We start from the raw sequence: 19,165 nt of genomic DNA, 5'->3' as shown, positions 1-19,165 counted from the left end.
TGCATAAAGAGATTACTACAGCACATTGGCCAAGGTTTATCAAAACTTCTCTGATTAATTTAGTGAAATAATTGTTTTCGGAGGTCTAAGGAGCTATTGTGCTATTCTGGACTGGATCAAGGTTGAACTGATTTGGCAGAATTGCAATTCACGTGCAAATCTACCCTCTAAGCTTGTGGTGAACTTGTAGAAAGTGCTGTTATACAAATGCAAAGCAAATAAATGTTGAATGTTATGCTCTGTGGTTAACCAGCATTATTTCATTATTTCAGTGCGCATCCATCATGCATACTTTGAAAGACTGGCTGCCTCAGGGCCTGGAATGTTCTCTGAACTCACCTGTTCTCTTCTGCTTTGCTTTTTCTCAGGCTTCAGGAGAGGAGGCGGAGCTCCGTGGTTGTGAGTCTTCCTGGATTGGATGTTTCCCCTGGAGATTTGTTTGTGTCCAATGGCGCTGCTGATATTTTAAATAAATCAGCCTATTCAGGTTAGTCATGCCTCAGTCAATCATGACTCATGAATTGCTAACACCTATCAGGCATAATATTATGACGGTGAATGAGGTGAAGTGAATAACACTGATTATCTCTTCATCTCGGCACCTGATAGTGGGTGGGATATATTAGGCAACAAGTGAACATTTTGTCTTCAAAGTTGATGTGTTGAAAGCAGGAAAAATGGGCAAGCGTAAGGATTTGAGCAAGTTTGACAAGGTCCAAATTGTGATGGCTAGACGACTGGGTCAGAGCATCTCCAAAACTGCAGCTCTTGTGGGGTGTTCCCGGTCTGCAGTGGTCAATATCTATCGAAAATGGTCCAAGAAAGGAACAGTGGTGAACCGGCGACAGGGTCATGGGCGGCCAAGGCTCATTGATGCACGTGGGGAAGGAAGACTGGCCTGTGTGGCCAAGACTGGCCAACTTACTGGACTTACTGGATCTGCTGCTAACTTTTTGGTGCTAGATGCCACAGCACACCTTCAGCGGTCTAGTGGAGTCCATGCCTCGACGGGTCAGGGCTGTTTTGGCAGCAAAAGGGGGGCCAACACAATATTAGGATATGCTAATGTTATGCCTGATCGGTGTATATTTGCACTCAAAGAATAAGTAGTTTTATAGCAACTTTTTCCAAATTGCAATACTTTAACCATGTTTAGCTCTTATATTCTGTATAAAGTTAAGCATTTTACTTTTGCTTTTTTACAGACACTAAGAAATTAAAGTGGCCCTTCTCGAGGCGCAGCACCGTAAGTGCAAATATTCCCGTATTTTAATGTTTCAATACCATCATACAGATATCTCTCCCATGACGTTTTGATCTTGTGCCAGTTCTGTGGCAGATACTCTGTTGTCATTTTTCAGATGCTTTGTGTCATTCGAATGATGTCTAGCACACAGTGTTCACTGACCCACAATTCAATTAACAGTAAACAACAACAAAACTGCATGTCTAACAGAGCTCGAACACGTCCTGCCATCCAATCTGTACCACAGTTTGTGCTCAAACACAAAGAGACCCGTTGAGGGCAGGGCAGTGTGATGTTGAATAAATGTGAGTGGTGTTTTCCAACAGACAAAAGGAAAGACTTGCAGCGTAGCTGACATTGACAAGTGTCTGGCTGAAGCTCAGGTCCAGGAATGGAGAGACACAGACTTTCAGACATATAAGGTAAGAGTTTAAAACTGATGCTTGCTATCAGTTGAAAACCACCTGAGATCAGCTTCAGAGCACATTCATTTTTATGCATTGCACCTTAGAAGTCTGATTTTTTTCTGACAATAAGAATGACAAGTATTCTTAAAATGTTATGTTTAAGTATGCAAATGAGGCATTATCTAATTAAATGCAGAAAAACAGAACAGAAATCTGAACTTTGGATGATAAAGTTTTTACAGAGGGGATTTTGGAGTTCTCTTTTATCTCTCCATAAATCAGAAAGTTTTGGAAGCTTGTTTCTGCGGCGGAATAAAAAAACTCTCTTTTGCAATTTTGACTTTATAAGTCGAAATTGTGACTTTATATCTTGCAATTCTGAGGAAAAAAGTCCCAATTGAGACTATATCTTGCAATTCTGACTTTTTATCTATATTTCTGCATGAAATTGAAATTTCCTGTAGTGTTTTGATTTAAGGAGTCAAATTTCTCTCTCCTTTTTCAGGATATGTCTTTGGAGGACTTTTTGAGAGGTCGCTCTGAGCTGGAAGCAGCAGAGAATCCAAAAGTCTACCGAAAACAGGAGGCCATTTGGGAGCTTTTCACCAGTGAATGTGTCTACTTCCTTGATCAGCTTATGGTTTTAAAAGAGGTGTGAACATGGTGCCTTCAGAATTATGGAATGACATGTGAAAGAGACAAATACAAATACAGTTTAGCGAACTACCTACGTATCTAACACAAATAGTTTGGTGCCAACCAACCATTTTGCCACTCTGTAAGAATAGAGCTCATATGTGCTTGCCTTTGTTCTCCATATAGGTGTTTTTGACCACACTAACAGACATACAGATGAGAGAGTGTCTACAGGACATTGACTCCTGGAGGCTCTTTGCCAATCTCAATGAGCTCTGTCTGGTAAGACTTCAATGAGTTTGGTGGGAAAATGTAACTGGAAATGTAACACCTGCAGTTTTTTGACTAGTCTGGTTTATAATATAAAATATTGTTCTCACTTCTCTTTTGTTTCTTATTGTATTTCAGGTTAGCTTTGGTTTTCTTACTAGTCTCTTGCGTGTCATTAAGGAGATGTGGACCAATCCAGACAGCAGTAGTACTCAATCGCTTCATGATCTCCTTAGAAAGGTAGGATACCATACTATATGTGTGTGTGTGAGTGTATGTGTTGAAAGGTGTTTTTGAAATCAAAAATACAGTTAAAACAATAATACTGTGAATTATTCTGCAAAGCTGAATTTTCAGCATCATTACTCCAGTCTTCAGTGTCACATGATCCTTCAGAAATCATTCTAATATGCTGATGTTTTTGTGGGGGGGGGGAAACAGAATTTTTTGATAAATTTAAAGTTCAAAGAACAGCATATATTTGAAGTAGAAATTGTGGTCACACTTTAGTTTAGGGTCCAATTCTCACTATTAACTACAAATTTTAATAGTTAGTAAGGTAGTTGTTAAGTTTAAGTATTGAGTAGAATTAAGGGATGTAGAATATGGTCTTGCAGAATAAGGCATTAATATGTGCTTCATAAGTACTAATAAACAGCCAATATCCTAGTAATATGCATGCTAATAAGCAACTAGTTCGTAGTGAGAATTGGACCCTAAACTGAGTTACTGAAAATGTTAACCGTAATCTTTATCAATGTAGAATACTCATACAATCAAAAAAAAAAATACTCATAGAAATGGAAAGTCATGGTCAGTGACCTTTAAACATAATGTATAACTGCCCAAACACCCACATGAGATCTAACCCCTGAGCTATGTTGTGCTTACATAATGTATTATTATGTTAGACATTTAGCAAATGATTGTTTTAGAAAACCAAAAAACTGAACGCCACTAAACTTTTGTTCCCTATTTGCTGAAAGATAACAGCACTTTTTCCTCTATTGTTCTCTTCTGATCACTCCCCCATATTGACTGTTGACTTTACAGGCGTTTGGTGAGAGCATTTGCCATTGTCTACAGAAGTACTGCCTGAATTACAGTACGGCCATCTTTTATCTGGACAGCCTGAAGCTCAGGGAGGACTTTGGCTCTTTCGTGAAGGTAACCGTGGCAGGCAAGATTTGATATGGTAAATCAGGGCTTGGTCTCAATATACTGACAAGATCTAGGGAATAGGGCAAATGTTAAGGCCACTGCAAGGTGGTTGTCAGAGATCCGTTGCTTCTCACACAAGAAACATATTGACCAGGTCGCTTGTGAAAAAGCGGTTGACTCAGCTACTTTCCCTCTCTTACATCATCAGCTCTCGTCAGGTATTGTTCACTGTTGTATACTTAAAGGGATAGTTCACCCAAAAATACATTTGCTGTTAATTTACTCGCCCTCAGGCCATCCAAGATGTAGTTGACTTTTTTTCTTCAGTAGAGCAGATTTTTAGCTGAAACCATGGTCCTCTGTGATTCATATAATGGAAGTCACTTTGAGATTCAAAAAAACATATTTGGACAAAACAAAATTAATACACACCATCCCTCTCTATAGTAAACAAACAGCATCAGCTCATGTGTGAGGTCGCTCCCGCGCATATGTCAAAATATTGTAAATAATGTTCAGTTTCTTGCCAAGATTTATCGTTTCACTTGTTAAAGGGTTAGTTCACCCAAAAATGAAAATTCTGTCATTAATTACTTACCCTCATGTCGTTCGACACCTGTAAGACCTCCGTTCATCTTCGGAACACAAATGAAGATATTTTAGTTGAAATCTGATGGCTCTGAAAGGCCTCCATTGGCACAATGCACGGCTCACTCTCTAGACCCTTTAAAGGTACTAAAGACGTCGTTACAAAGTCCATCTCACTACAGTGGTTCTACAATAACTTTATGGAGTGAAGTGAAAAACCCTAAATAACGACTTATATAGTGATGACGATTTGAAAACACGGCATCATGAAGCTTCGAAGCGTTATGAATCAGTGAGTCGATTCAGCAGTTTGGATCGCCAAATTTCAGCAGTTTGGCGGCTTGACACGCGATCCGAATCATGATTCGACTCACTGATTCATGACGCTTCGAAGCTTCATGATGCCGTGTTTTGAAATCGTCATCACTATTCACGATTCATTACAAGATTCATTTTATTTTGTCTGCATATGTTTGTTTGAATCTCAAAATGACGGCACCAATTGACTTCCATTATATGAATCCAGGACCACGGTTTTAGCTAAAAATCTTCTTGACTGCTCTACTGAAGAAAAAAAGTCACACATCTTGGATGACTCGAGGGTGAGTAAATTAACAGCAAATTTGCATTTTTGGATGAACTATCCCTTTAAGCTGTATCTCCACATCAATTTTGCCCTGTCACTTCTTGCTTTTCCACTCAGTTGCACACAAGGGATATGATTTGTCAGTTGACAGGATTAAATTCATGACAAGAAGTAGGCTACAGTATTATTAAAAAAGTGCCGCTATTACCTTTCATGTGTTGTGTAATAGAGCTGTTAATGAATGTAAAAGGTCCGCAAAGCTTCAAAGGTCACAGTACGCTACACAGAGTTACAGGGAGTGCAGAATTATTAGGCACGTTGATTTTCTGATCATATTTTTTTTCCTGGCACATTTGACCAATTCCAAACCACAGTAATCCTAATAACTACTATTGATTTAGTATTTAATAATGTATAAGTGATAGTTTTGGGAGTTCATTTTAGTCCATCCTGAAGTCCGTTTTGCAGAGATGGACTAAAAATGAACTCCCAAAACGTACTGCCAGATTCTGGAAGATGAATTCTTCAAACAGTGGTGCAAGAGGATGTGGTGCTGGTCCTTCAAGAGTCACTCTCAACCTATCTGTCCATAAAGCCTATAAAAAAACCTTCTTCATGTATTTTACAACACTTCAGCTTGTGATTCTTATCTAGTGGGGGTCATTTTTTAGGATTCTTTACCTAACTGAAGTCTCTGAGATCCTGACACCTTGCACTTCTGGAGACTCCAGGTAGGTTGCAGCTTTGGAAAATGGTGGCGCTGGAGACTAAAGGGTTCCTGATGGTTTCACCCTTAATTCTTCACCTTAATTCTTAATTCTTTTGCAGTTAACAGGTGTCTTTTCTCCGCCACATGTTTTTGTCAGATCCTGCTGACCCAACGAGCATTTCACTGTCCAATGGTCATGCCTTAACTGCAATGTCTAGTATTGCATTAGTATTGCATCCTTCTCATGGGCATTTAATACTTTTTGACTTTTCAGTCTGAGTTAAATCTCTTTTTTGGCTCAATTTATCTGTAAAAGAAAACATGCCTAATAATTCTGCACACCTGAATATAAGGTGATTTTCATTTCCAGCCTTCATGAACAATTATATATCACTTATACATTATTAAATACTAAATCAATAGTAGTTATTAGGATTACTGTGGTTTGGAATTGGTCAAATGTGCCAGGAAAAAAAATATGATCAGAAAATCAACGTGCCTAATAATTCTGCACTCCCTGTATTGTCTCCAAAAAGAAAGACTCGATTTGCCTGAAATGAGTTGTCAGTAATTCCAGTCTTACTTCCTGCATGAACCTATCGATGTTTGTCTGACACAACAACATCTACTTTGACCCGCCCTCAAACACTGTAGTAGTAAACCTGGAAGAGTTTGGTTCATGTTGTTGACATGTCAACTTGTCAAGAGACGCTGTTTTCTGTGCTCCAAAGCAAATCCACTCTGCGTGCACTTCCAAAGGATGAATTTATATGGTAAAACCGACACTTTTGTTACTGTTCTTATCACTGTGTATACAAGCACTGAGGAAGCCTTGGACAGTAGACAGGGCCATATGACCAATCAGAGCAGAGTAGACTCTTGGAAGAGAAGGTTTTAGATAGACCGAATCTTTTATCGAACCGTCTCAGGCACTGTGAGAAAAGAGGTGATGCTGCAATGTATATTATTAGAAAACTAGTAGGAGCCTTTAAAACTGCATGATATGGGCACTTTAATGCTACATCTTTCTTCCCATCCTTCACTTTTTCTCTCATCCAGTGGTGTGAACGTAACGAGCAGTGTCGTCGGCTGCAGTTGAAGGATCTGCTGGTCATTCCTCTGCAGAGGTTTACACGGTACCCTCTGCTGTTGAAGAACATCGGGAAAAGGAGTTGCTCGGAGGCTGAGGAGAACACCATACAGAGCATCGTGGATCTTGTTGACAGAGCCATCTGTAAGTCAATGGCGTTATTGTGACAGTTGAAAGTACGGATGCAAAATATGAAAATTCATCCCAAAACCAATAAGTAGATCATTATTTTCATGTTATGGCTGATAACTGATAAATGACGGACGTTAAAATTTAAATAAATTACAAATAAAACAAGTAGTTTGAAACTAAAATATGTCGTTTTAAATACTAAAAGTGATCAACAATTATGAAAATTTAGAGATTTGCTAAATATTACATTTAGAAGTTTTGTTAATTTAGTGTTTTTAAAAATGAACTTTAAGTGAAATTAATATTTTATATTATTTTGTCTGAATAAATTAAAAATAAAACACAAAATAATAATACAAAAAAAATATTTTAAATGCTACAAGTGAATTTAGGCATCACAAAATTATAATTTATAGCATAAAAATAATTGAATGTTTTAACTTTTATGTGAACTTTTACGATGAGTGAAAGGAAGTGAGCATTCATAAAATAAAAATATTATTAAAAATATATATTGCTTAAAATAATTTTAAAAGTAATACTTGAAAGTTGTCACATTCTACAGTTACGCTGATTTTTTTCTCATATGAAGATACTTTGATGTCAAACCAGCAATTAGAAGCCGCGGCAGGTGACTTTTCCTGTTTGTGAGGTGTGTAGTGACGGCCACTGTGAGAAAAAGATATGCAGAGTGACAGTTGCAAAATCAGTATGAAAGACAGAGCTATTTTTGCTTGGAAGATGTGACTCAAAACTGTTGAAAGTATGCCATGTTTTAGTTGGCCATAAAAACGTGTCAGTGCATTTGAATTAACGTGTCGTGTGAGAGCCCAGTAATCTTCTCTGAAGCATTACACACCCTGTCATAAATCCATTACTTAACCATTACCATTACATAAAATCCAAGTACCCTGTTTGAGATTAATACACCATCTGTGTGTTCATGCATTCTTGTTTGCCCTTTCATCTGTTAAAATATTTGTATTTGAATATTTTTTTAATACGTTGTTCACAAAATTACATTCAATATTTATTAAATATATAATTATTTATTAAAATATATAATTTACTAAGACGAACTTGTTAATCAAAAATGCCATTATGATGGTAATGACCATGTGGTAGAGATACAAGATTTTGCTATTGACACACAACAAAGTCTGTTCCTATATTAAGTCATTTTAAAAGACAAAATATCTTATTTTGAAAGATATAACACACTAACTGACTATGTGTGATGATATTCATTTAACTTTCAATAAAAAAATGCAGTTCAACACAAAAAAGCATCATGAAATTTATGGAAGCTTGTTTGTGTCACATTGCAACTTTTTATCTCACAATTCTGATTTTATGACTCGCAATTGTGAGATATAAACTCGAAATAACAAGAAATAAAGTCAGAATTGCAAGATATAAACTCCCAATTCTGGCTTTTTTGCAATTGCGAGATATATTTTGCAATTCTTACTTTATTTTGTGTTTATAACTCACACTTTTGTCTTTTTTCTTGTAATTGTGTTTATATCTCACAATTCTTCGTTTTTTTTCTCAGAATTGTGAGTTTATATCTCACATTTCGGACTTTATGACACGCATTTGTGAGTTGTTAACTCGTAATTGCAAGATATAAACTCACACTTCTGACGTTTTTTGCCGTTGCAAGTTTATAACATACTTCTGACTTTTTTCTTGTAATTGTGTTTATATCTCACAATTAGGGCTTTATGACACATATTTGTGAGTTGTTCATTTGGAATTGCAAGAAATAAAGTCAGAATTGCAAGATATAAACTCGCAATTCTGGCTTTGAGTTTATATTTCGCAATTCTTACTTTATTTTGTGTTTATAACTCACACTTTTGTCCTTTTTTCTTGTAATTGTGTTTATATCTCAGAATTCTTCGTTTTTTTCTCAGAATTGTTATATAATTATTTTGTGTTTATAACTCACACTTTTGTCTTTTTTTCTTGTAATTGTGTTTATATCTCACAATTCTTCGTTTTTTTCTCAGAATTGTGAGTTTATATCTCACAATTCGGACTTTATGACAAGCATTTGTGAGTTGTTAACTCGGAATTGCAAGATATAAACTCACACTTCTGACTTTTTTTGCCGTTGTGAGTTTATAACATACTTCTGACTTTTTTCTTGTGATTGTGTTTATATCTCACAGTTAGGGCTTTATGACACATATTTGTGAGTTGTTCATTTGGAATTGCAAGAAATAAAATCAGAATTGCAAGATATAAACTCGCAATTCTGGCTTTTTTTTTGCAATTGCGAGTTTATATTTCGCAATTCTTACTTTATTTTGTGTTTATAACTCACACTTTTGTCTTTTTTTCTTGTAATTGTGTTTATATCTCACAATTCTTCTTTTTTCTCAGAATTGTGAGTTTATATCTCACAATTCGGACTTTATGACACGCATTTGTGAGTTGTTAACTCGGAATTGCAAGATATAAACTCACTTCTGACGTTTTTTGCAGTTGCGAGTTTATAACATACTTCTGACTTTTTTCTTGTAATTGTGTTTATATCTCACAGTTAGGGCTTTATGACACATATTTGTGAGTTGTTCATTTGGAATTGCAAGAAATAAAATCAGAATTGCAAGATATAAACTCGCAATTCTGGCTTTTTTTTGCAATTGCGAGTTTATATTTCGCAATTCTTACTTTATTTTGTGTTTATAACTCACACTTTTGTCTTTTTTTCTTGTAATTGTGTTTATATCTCACAATTCTTCGTTTTTTCTCAGAATTGTGAGTTTATATCTCTCAATTCGGACTTTATGACACGCATTTGTGAGTTGTTAACTCGTAATTGCACGATATAAACTCCTGACGTTTTTTGCCGTTGCAAATTTATAATATACTTCTGACTTTTTTCTTGTGATTGTGTTTATATCTCACAGTTAAGGCTTTATGACATATTTGTGTGTTGTTCATTTGGAATTGCAAGAAATAAAGTCAGAATTGCAAGATATAAACTCGCAATTCTGGCTTTTTTGCAATTGCGAGTTTATATTTCGCAATTCTTACTTTATTTTGTGTTTATAACTCACACTTTTGTCCTTTTTTCTTGTAATTGTGTTTATATCTCACAATTCTTTGTTTTTTCTCAGAATTGTGAGTTTATATCTTGCAATTCTGATTTTATGACACGCATTTGTGAGTTGTTAACTCAGAATTGCAAGATATAAACTCACTTCTGACTTTTTTTGCCGTTGTGAGTTTATAACATACTTCTGACTTTTTTCTTGTGATTGTGTTCATATCTCACAGTTAGGGCTTTATGACACATATTTGTGTGTTGTTCATTTGGAATTGCAAGAAATAAAGTCAGAATTGCAAGATATAAGCTCGCAATTCTGGCTTTTTTGCAATTGCGAGTTTATACTTCGCAATTCTTACTTTATTTTGTGTTTATAACTCACACTTTTGTCCTTTTTTCTTGTAATTGTGTTTATATCTCACAATTCTTAGATTTTTCTCAGAATTGTGAGTTTATATCTCGCAATTCTGATTTTATGACTCGCAATTGTGAGATATTAATTCGAAATTGCAAGAAATAAAGTCAGAATTGCAAGATATAAACTCGCAAATCTGGCTTTTGTGCAATTGCGAGTTTATATTTCGCAATTCTTACTTTATTTTGTGTTTATAACTCACACTTTTGTCTTTTTTTCTTGTAATTGTGTTTATATCTCACAATTCTTAGTTTTTTCTCAGAATTGTGAGTTTATATCTCACAATTCGGACTTTGACACGCATTTGTGAGTTGTTAACTCGAAATTGCAAGATATAAACTCACTTCTGACTTTTTTTGCCGTTGTGAGTTTATAACATACTTCTGACTTTTTTCTTGTAATTGTGTTTATATCTCACAATTAGGGCTTTATGACACATATTTGTGTGTTGTTCATTTGGAATTGCAAGAAATAAAGTCAGAATTGCAAGATATAAACTCACAATTCTGGCTTTTTTGCAATTGCGAGTTTATATTTCGCAATTCTTACTTTATTTTGTATTTTTTATCTCACAATTCTGACTTTTTTTCTCAGAATTGTGAGAACTCGTGAGAAAAAAGTCAGAATTGTGAGATAAAAAGTTGCTATGTGACAGAAACAAGCTTCCATAAATTTCATGACTTGATTTTGCAGTTACGAGTTTATAACTCACACTTCTGACTTTTTTCGGAGAATTGGGAAATATAAACTCGCAATTGCGTGGATCAAAAAAATCTGAATTGTAAGTTACCTTTTGCTTTTTATTCCTTGGCAGAAACAAGCTTCCATAAAATTGGCTGTTATATTTTCTCTGCCATGTTTGTTGTGATGGTAATGATTGCATTTGACTTGTTGACCTGCTCCAGCGCTAATTTATGGCTAAACAGGCATGAAATGAATAATAGGCTCATCTTCTATACAAAGCAGATTTCTTAATCCAAAACATTCCAAGATGGCAGCAGCTCATTTCAACACTTTATGACAGCGTTTAACCGATAAAAGGGTGTGTGTATATAACTCTTCCTGGTGACTTTCAGTTGTCTGATGGGTGTGGGGTTCAAACAACATGAATGTTTGTCATTGTTGATGAAAGAGTCTTTACTTGGAACGTAATAGGAAGAATCTCAAATTTAAATAAAGTCGATTGTCTCCAACTGAATAACCAAAAACAGGATCTGTGGTTGTACAAAAGCAGTAATGTTTGTTTGGGGAGGTGTGGATTAACGCACTGAACCTTTCATAGCCAACCACCTTTGTGTGGGCTGATTATACAATAAGTTACCCACCCAAATTTCTCTCTCTCTGTCTCTGTGCAGATGATCTTGAAGGGAAAGTAAAGTGGTTGGACAACTACCAGAAGGTGAAGCAGCTGAAGGAGTCTCTAGTGTGGCTTCCTGTGTGGGAGCGAGACAAGAGGTCGCATGTTCCTGAGGTCTGTGTCTCTGTAAACACACATTATAAAGGCACAGTATGTAAGTTGACTGGATGACTTGTGTTGCTGAATGTCATGCACTTAATTTTAAAATATATTGTATGGTGGGGAAAATGCGGTATTACTGTCACTACAAATAAAGTTCTTTCTTATTATGTTACGTTAGACACTTGACAAAATAGTGTCTCTGAGGCATGGTACAAGCATGTTATTCGTGGTAAATAAAGAACACGTCATTGACGGGCGACATTGGATTTAAACATTGCTGGAAACATTTGGTACAATGCAAGTACAAGTCAAAATATATAACATTGTATTTTAATCCAAAAATCTTACATATTATGCCTTTAATAATGTTCATTTTAGCTTAATTCGAACTGTATTCATAGAGATTTAACGGCGCATGTTTAATCCTTCACAGAATCTGAAGCACTTGCTAAAAGCTGTAACCCTGGAGAACCTGGTGTCTCACCGTAGTCTTCTACACGATGGGAAGCTCACACGTATAGGTTAGATGGCTGAAGCAGTTTTTCTCATTGATCCACGTATGCATTTAGGATGGTTGTGTAATGTGAACTTACATTATTTATTCTTTTGCTCATAGAAAATACAAAGTTGCACGAGGTCTACCTATTTCTTTTTGACGAATTCCTTCTAATCACGAAGATCAAGCGGAGCAAAAAGGTGATTTTTCAGGTTGTATATAAAGATTCAAGGAAAGTGTGATCGTTGTTTGGTGTTATTACTGTAAAAGGCCTAGCAGCCCTGCCTCTATTGACATAAATCAGAGCATCGGTGACGTGGGCGAGCGTGTGACTGTAATGTGTAAATGGATTTGTTTATTCTGTCTGGGAGTGATTATTGATTCAAGTCATTACTGCCTTTCACGCGCTAAGGTTGAAAAGAGATCAGTGGATTGTGACAGATCATACATAGTACTGTTCTGACTACTGTAAATGGAGATTAAATGTTGAATATATTGATGTATTGAATGTATTTTATTTTTTATATGAGTTTTATATGATTCACCATGATACAAAAAAAATTAAAAGCTCATTTTGCAAGTTAATATACATTTTACAGCCCTAAAATGTTGAAAATTCAACATGAAATCAAAACATTTCTTTTTAAATACCCTACCGTTCAAATGTTGGGGGTTAGTAATTTTTTATCTTTAAAAGAAATTAATATTTTTACTCAGCAATTGATCAAAACTGTCAGTAAAGACTTTGTTACATAAAAATTATTTATAGATATTTTCAACTTTCTATTCTGCAAAGTATCCGAAGAAAACTTTATATTAACCAGCATGACTGTTTTCAACTTTTATAATAAGAAGAAACGTTTCCTGAGCAGCAAATCAGCATATTAGAATGATTTCTGAAGGATCATGTGACACTGAAGACTGGAGTAATGACTGCTTTGACGTCACAGGAATAAATTACATTTTAAAATATATTAAGGTAGAAAATAGTTATTTTAAATTGTAATTAAATTCCACAATATTGCTGTATTTTTGTTCAAATAATGCAGTCTTGGTGAGCATAAGACTTCTTTAAAAAACATTTTAAAAAGACCCAAACTTTGAACAGTACTAGTGTACAATTCCCTTGAGTTATTTTTTTGTGTAAAAAAGCCTTTTAATGAAAAAGATGATTAATAATATAGTTTAATTATAAATGTAATACATTTTAAACTTTCTAAAATCTTACCAATAGTTGGTAAGACTATGGGTTAATGACAAATAAGAAAAAGAATATATTTTTTTTAAGATAAAAAAATAATAATTTTAAGCAAAAGTTTTCAAATGTATTTTTATGTCCAAAAAATGTATGGTGTTGATTCAAATTGGTTTTACAGCTTTTAAGACAGCATTAATTCATTACTAAACAAGATTTCTGATTTTACCACCCAGAAAATGTCAGGTGGTGCGAACATATTCATTTAAAATAAATTGTAAAATGCATATCACATGGTAAATTCCCTTTCCCTTTTCTATTTATTGCCCTTTTAGTCCAATTTAGTCCAATTCATATAAACTGACACTTTTCTATGTGTTCAGAACACAATTTTCCACAAGGAGTTTTATGTTTTATTATTATTATTATTTGTATACATTAGATAATCGTTTACATTTACATTTCTTACTTCTTTTTGGAATTGGAGTGGGAATTGATACTTTTAAATGTAAATTTGCTGGTCGCACCACCTGACATTTTAGGTTTTTGAAACTCAAAAAGTCAATTGAATTTAATTTTTTTTTAAAGAGTATCTTATAAAGGAAATATTGTAGATACATGTGATATGTGACATGTATTTATATATATTTTTTTTAGGAAAATAATGAATTCCGACACAAAAAATACATGTCATGTCATTGACCATATATTGCTTGATTTTAATTCAAATTTAATATCAATTAACATTAATGTATATTTAAATAATGCAGCATCTGTGTCTGGTGTGAAAAGGCCACTTTTCACAATCCAATCAATTACCAGTAAAAAAAAAGTGGATGGATACAAGTGCAATTCCATCCTACATTTATTTAACTTTAAATATTTAGTTTCACTTGGAAATGCATCACAAAACAGAAGTAAAATGGGTTACAAATGATTTGTATGTTGACTTTAAGCACAAGTTTACATTCGTCAATGTGAGAATGGTCAACCTTTTAAACAACTATTATCACAGGCTTGTGTGTTTTTTGTATTGTAGAAGTCTGGCATAGTGGAGTCGAATCCCCTGCGTCCGGCTGCGGGCCAAGAGCTTGAGCTCTTATTGCAGGAGGGCTGTAGCTTCACTGTCTTGGACCAGCCCATCTCTCTGGACCGCCTGCAGTTAAAGAACATAGACCAGTTCAATGCCACAGGTGTTGACGACACACACATACCATTACACATTCTTTGGATTAATGTCGTGTTGGAGTTATTTAGTGCAGTTATGTAATCCCCTAGCAATGCAGACTTTCCATTGAGGATGAATCCATGTGATCAGCACTGTTAATGATGTAGATACAAACACTGAAAGAGTGTTCATTGTTGTCTTTGAATGTTTCAGCGTCAGGTCTTCCCAATTCATTCATAATAATGCACCAGAATCGTTACCAGCAATGCATTGGAGTCTTCATTCTACAAGCCCAGACTGAATCTATGAAGGTGAATAGCAGATCCTGCTTATTTATGTTGGATTTCAACAGACCCAGGCTTTGATTTCCACCCAACACCCCAAATTCACAAGCTCAACCAGTGCTGACATGCCAAACATCATCAGGTTACTCAATATTAATGTCATATTTACGTGACATTACATTGAATGTTCTTAGCTGATGATTTCTTAGAACCAAAGAACCAAAGTCTATTTAAAGGGATAGTTCACCCAAACCATTACCTCACCCTTAAGTTGTTCCAAACCTGCGAGTTTCTTTCTTCTGCTGAACACAAAAGAAAATATTTTAAAGAATGTTGGTAACCAGACAGTTGACGGCACCCATTGACTTCCATATTTTTCTTTCTTACTATGGAAGTCAATGGCTACCGTAAACTCTCTGGTCACCAACATTCTTTAAAATATTTTGTGTTCAACAGAAGAAAGGAACTCATACAGGTTTGGAACAACTTGAGGGTAAGTGGTGACAAAATGTACAATTTTTGGGGTGAACTATCCCTTTAAGAAAAGTCAGTTCACTTAGCAACCATATTGAAGACTGAAGTAATGGCTGCTAAAAATTCAGCTTTGCCATCACAGAAATAAATTACATTTTAAAATACATTACAATAGAACATGGTTATTTTAAATTGTAATAATACTTAACAATATTACTATGTTTTTGTTCAAATAAATGCAGCAAAAATGGCCATGGTTATTTAAAATTGGCAATTAAATCTTACGGTATTTTAGCTTTTAACTCAAATCGTGCAACAAAATACATATTCAGTCTCTATGTTATGTATGTTTCAGAAAGCATGGGTGTCTGTGATTGAGGACGCCACCAATTCTCTGCTGAAGCAGGACTGTCAGCAGCCGCGGGTCAAGAACTCTGTTCTTTATCTGGAGTCTTCACAGATCTAATTTATACAGAGACTTTCTGTAGAACCTCCTCCTCCAGAGTGCCAAAAGACCACTGCAATGCAGAATGCATCTCATTTTCTTTTCAAGGAGAAGTTCCGCCTGAAATGAAAATTCCGTCATCAATTACTCGCCCTGGTGTCGTTCCAAACCTTTGTGACTTCCTCCCATTGTGTGGAACAGACGTTTAACCGAACACAGTACAATGGGAACCGAGGCTGTCAAGCTCTTAAAAGGACAGAAATCATCTTGGAAGTATTATGAAAGTCCTCCATATGGCTCACATTGTGCTAAACATCTCCTTTTACATCCCAGAAAGAAAGTCATAGAGGTTTGGAACAACATTATTTGACAGTTGGGGTTGATTTTAAAGCAACATTTCCACAAAACGTTAATTTATTCTCTTTTTATGTGCTAAAAAAGGATATAAAGCACAGCTGTAACTGTGGTGACCCGGAGCAGTTTGAAGTTCCACAAGAGGAACAGTTTTTCAATTCCCTTTTTTTTTGAGAATGAACAATATTGCATGTTCCTTTTACAAATAAAGATGCTGAATGTGTGTCACATGGATGTTGTATTGTGGGGAAAGTTAAATGCTTAGCTAAAGAACCCCTGTAGATTGCAATACAGTGTTTGTAAGTTAGCAGTTGTTCACATTTGTATAAATTAAAATGTTCTTTAAAACAATATTATGCTCTACATTGTGTTGGAAATAATTTCCATGTTTGACCATGAAAAATAAAATATTGTTAATGTTTTTATACATCGTGAACAAAGTATTTCATTTACCAGTGTTAACTATAGGTATGTTTACACAACAACAATGTACTAAAAACTGAAAAGTTTTTCCTTCGTGTTTTTTGCGTACAGACAACACCTTAAAGGCCTGTACACACCGGGAGGAATATCGCGCGCGCTTATCGCCAGCGTTTTTCGTGACGTTTTTTGGCGCGTCTTGAGTGTTCACACCCAAACGATTTCCACTGGCGATGCGCAGAGTGAACGTGCACATTCAGTAGATGATGGAGCTCCCGTACACAAGGTGGTGCTGAGGCACTTTACACTTCTGACACACTCGCTTGTCACACAGAAGAAGAAGAGAGACAGTATTTACGTGCTTGCCAAAACCACAGATATATTATGTCTATGGCCAAAACCATTCACACACTTTTTGCTAACTGGCAAGCAGCATAAGCAGCTCATCTTCTTCTTTGTCTACTTACTACTTCTTCTTCGTATCAATGTGTGCTCGGCAAGACCGTTCTGTGCTTGAGCGCCACCAAGTCGTGTTTTATTGTCACTTCAGCAGCTCCAAGCACGTGAACAAAAGCGCTGATCTCATTGGTCGACCAGTTAAAATAAAAAAACGAACACGAGGCGTTTTTTTTTAAATGACGCTTTTACGCCTGGCATTTTACGCGTCGGTGTGCACACTCACATTGGCGCCCATTGTTTAGTCACGAGGCGTTAAACGTCGGCGATAAACGCGCGCGAAAATCGTCCCGGTGTGAACAGGCCTTAATACTTCAGCGTCCTTGTCCGCGTCGACGCGCAGTTACACATGCAGAGGGAGCATGTGTACCCCTGTGGGAAGGGTTCTGGCAGACCAATTACAGCACTTGAGGTCTGCGTAGAATTGACGCGTTGTTACATTTTCGGAGAGGTGCATGTCAGGGTACGTCGTAGGCTACGCATGCAACACACAGCCTACGACGTACACTCGAGGCAGAAGTATAAATTCAAAATTATCCCCGTTAACATGGATCTGTGAGAACGACTAAACCGCTGTATTATGCTGCCAGGCCAGTAGTTGGCGATGTCACTTTGTAAAGATACACTATGCACCTATAGACTGAACATGTAATACACATAGAATGTAAAAAAATATGGACGTAGTGTCCGTGACGTCACCCATAGGTTTCTGAAGAGCAGTTTTGAAGTGTAAAGTAGGGAGCTGGCCGTTGCCCTCTTGGCAGCGCGCCATTGCGCGTTACTCCCGGATAACTGAACATGGGCAAAGAGGCGGGACGTGGCTGGAGCTGAGGTGACGTGATGACTAACAGACAGCAGATAAATGGCTATCCACCTGTCGCTCAAAGTGGCCACGCCCTTAATTATGCAGAACTTTATAAAGCTTTATATAATGTAAACGAAAGAGTTATAAAAAAATTCACCCCCTTACAGTTGTCATGAAGGGCAAAATGAGCCGTATAGACCAAAACCACAATTTGTACCAGACTGTAAACATGTTTTATTCTGCTGTAAAGTTGGGCATTTTAACATGGGTCTCCCTTCTGGAGCCTGTCCCTAGTGGCCAGTCAATGAATTGCAGTATATGTCACTTCCGTATTTGCTTCAAGAGAAACTGTGGGAGGTTGCCGCTTGGTAATACACATGCGCATGATGTCGCCATTTTCACAAATTTGCGTTCATATAACGATAACGGTATAGTATTCAAAAACTTTTAAACATTGCCAACAAAATGCCGTTGTCATGTAAATGAACATTCAAAACGCATTACATTTTCAGTTAAAAACTGTGCTTTGTAAACGGCCCTTTAAAACTATTAAAGGTGCAATAGGTGATCTGGGAAATGCTAACTTTAGCCTGCTAGCATTGAAAGCATACGATCCCACTCTCCCTGCAAATTACCTTCCAAAGCCACGCCTCATCCAAAACACATGAACACACACAGACCAGAAGCCAGATGACCAGACAACACTATTGGATTATGGATCATGTGTTACTCACCGGTGAGTAGAATCTCCTATTGCACCTTTAATCGTTTTCAGTAATTGAAATAAAGCTGAAATAAACCAAGGGACCCTTTACCCAACACCATTTTCAACTAAAAATGGAATGAGTTTTGGCCGTTCATTTACACGACAACAGCATTTGGGGGCCTGAAAACAAAATTTTCAAAATTAACGTTTTTTAAAACGTCTCCATGTAAACAACAAAAACACGCATTTATGAAAATACATGCGTATTATGTGTTCAGGCGCATAGTTTTTCTTTACAAAGTGACATCGCCAACTACTGGCCTGGAAGCAAACAGTGTTTTTAATCATTGTCGCGGATCCGTGTGAACGTTTTGACATCGTTGTTGTCTGTACGTGAAAAATGCAAAGGAAAAACATTTGCATTTTTAGTACAACTTTGTTGGGTAAACGTACCCAAAATATAAATATTAGATAAGAAACTTCAAAAAAATAAATATATACATAAATAAGGAAATAAATGCATATACAATTATTTATTTATTATATTTTTGTTTTTCTATGTATATTTATTTATTTTTGCTTTTTTACATTTCTTTATTCAT

The 19,165-nt window shown here is 36.0% G+C and overlaps 2 protein-coding genes across 2 annotated transcripts in view; one reads left to right on the top strand and one right to left on the bottom strand.

Moving 5' to 3' along the window:
• The window catches only part of plekhg7 (pleckstrin homology domain containing, family G (with RhoGef domain) member 7), a 26,633-nt gene extending 10,023 nt beyond the window's left edge, over positions 1–16,610 (top strand). The window contains exons 4-17 of the mRNA XM_079824747.1: positions 369–487; positions 1,206–1,246; positions 1,573–1,668; positions 2,159–2,305; positions 2,476–2,571; positions 2,698–2,799; positions 3,613–3,726; positions 6,663–6,837; positions 11,657–11,772; positions 12,194–12,281; positions 12,377–12,456; positions 14,491–14,644; positions 14,833–14,930; positions 15,733–16,610. Coding sequence (XP_079680873.1) covers positions 369–487; positions 1,206–1,246; positions 1,573–1,668; positions 2,159–2,305; positions 2,476–2,571; positions 2,698–2,799; positions 3,613–3,726; positions 6,663–6,837; positions 11,657–11,772; positions 12,194–12,281; positions 12,377–12,456; positions 14,491–14,644; positions 14,833–14,930; positions 15,733–15,843 — 1,537 coding nt within the window. The 3' untranslated portion in view covers positions 15,844–16,610. The remainder of the gene's footprint in view (positions 1–368; positions 488–1,205; positions 1,247–1,572; positions 1,669–2,158; positions 2,306–2,475; positions 2,572–2,697; positions 2,800–3,612; positions 3,727–6,662; positions 6,838–11,656; positions 11,773–12,193; positions 12,282–12,376; positions 12,457–14,490; positions 14,645–14,832; positions 14,931–15,732) is intronic.
• The window catches only part of LOC307131743 (uncharacterized protein), a 676,237-nt gene that overhangs the window by 604,118 nt on the left and 52,954 nt on the right, over positions 1–19,165 (bottom strand). The gene's annotated exons all lie outside the window — the stretch shown is intronic.

This window comes from Gobio gobio (genome assembly GCF_949357685.1).
Source record: "Gobio gobio genome assembly, chromosome: 9".
Taxonomy (NCBI): domain Eukaryota; kingdom Metazoa; phylum Chordata; class Actinopteri; order Cypriniformes; family Gobionidae; genus Gobio; species Gobio gobio.
Note: the sequence above shows the minus strand (reverse complement) of the source record. Positions and strands in the feature narration are given on the sequence as shown.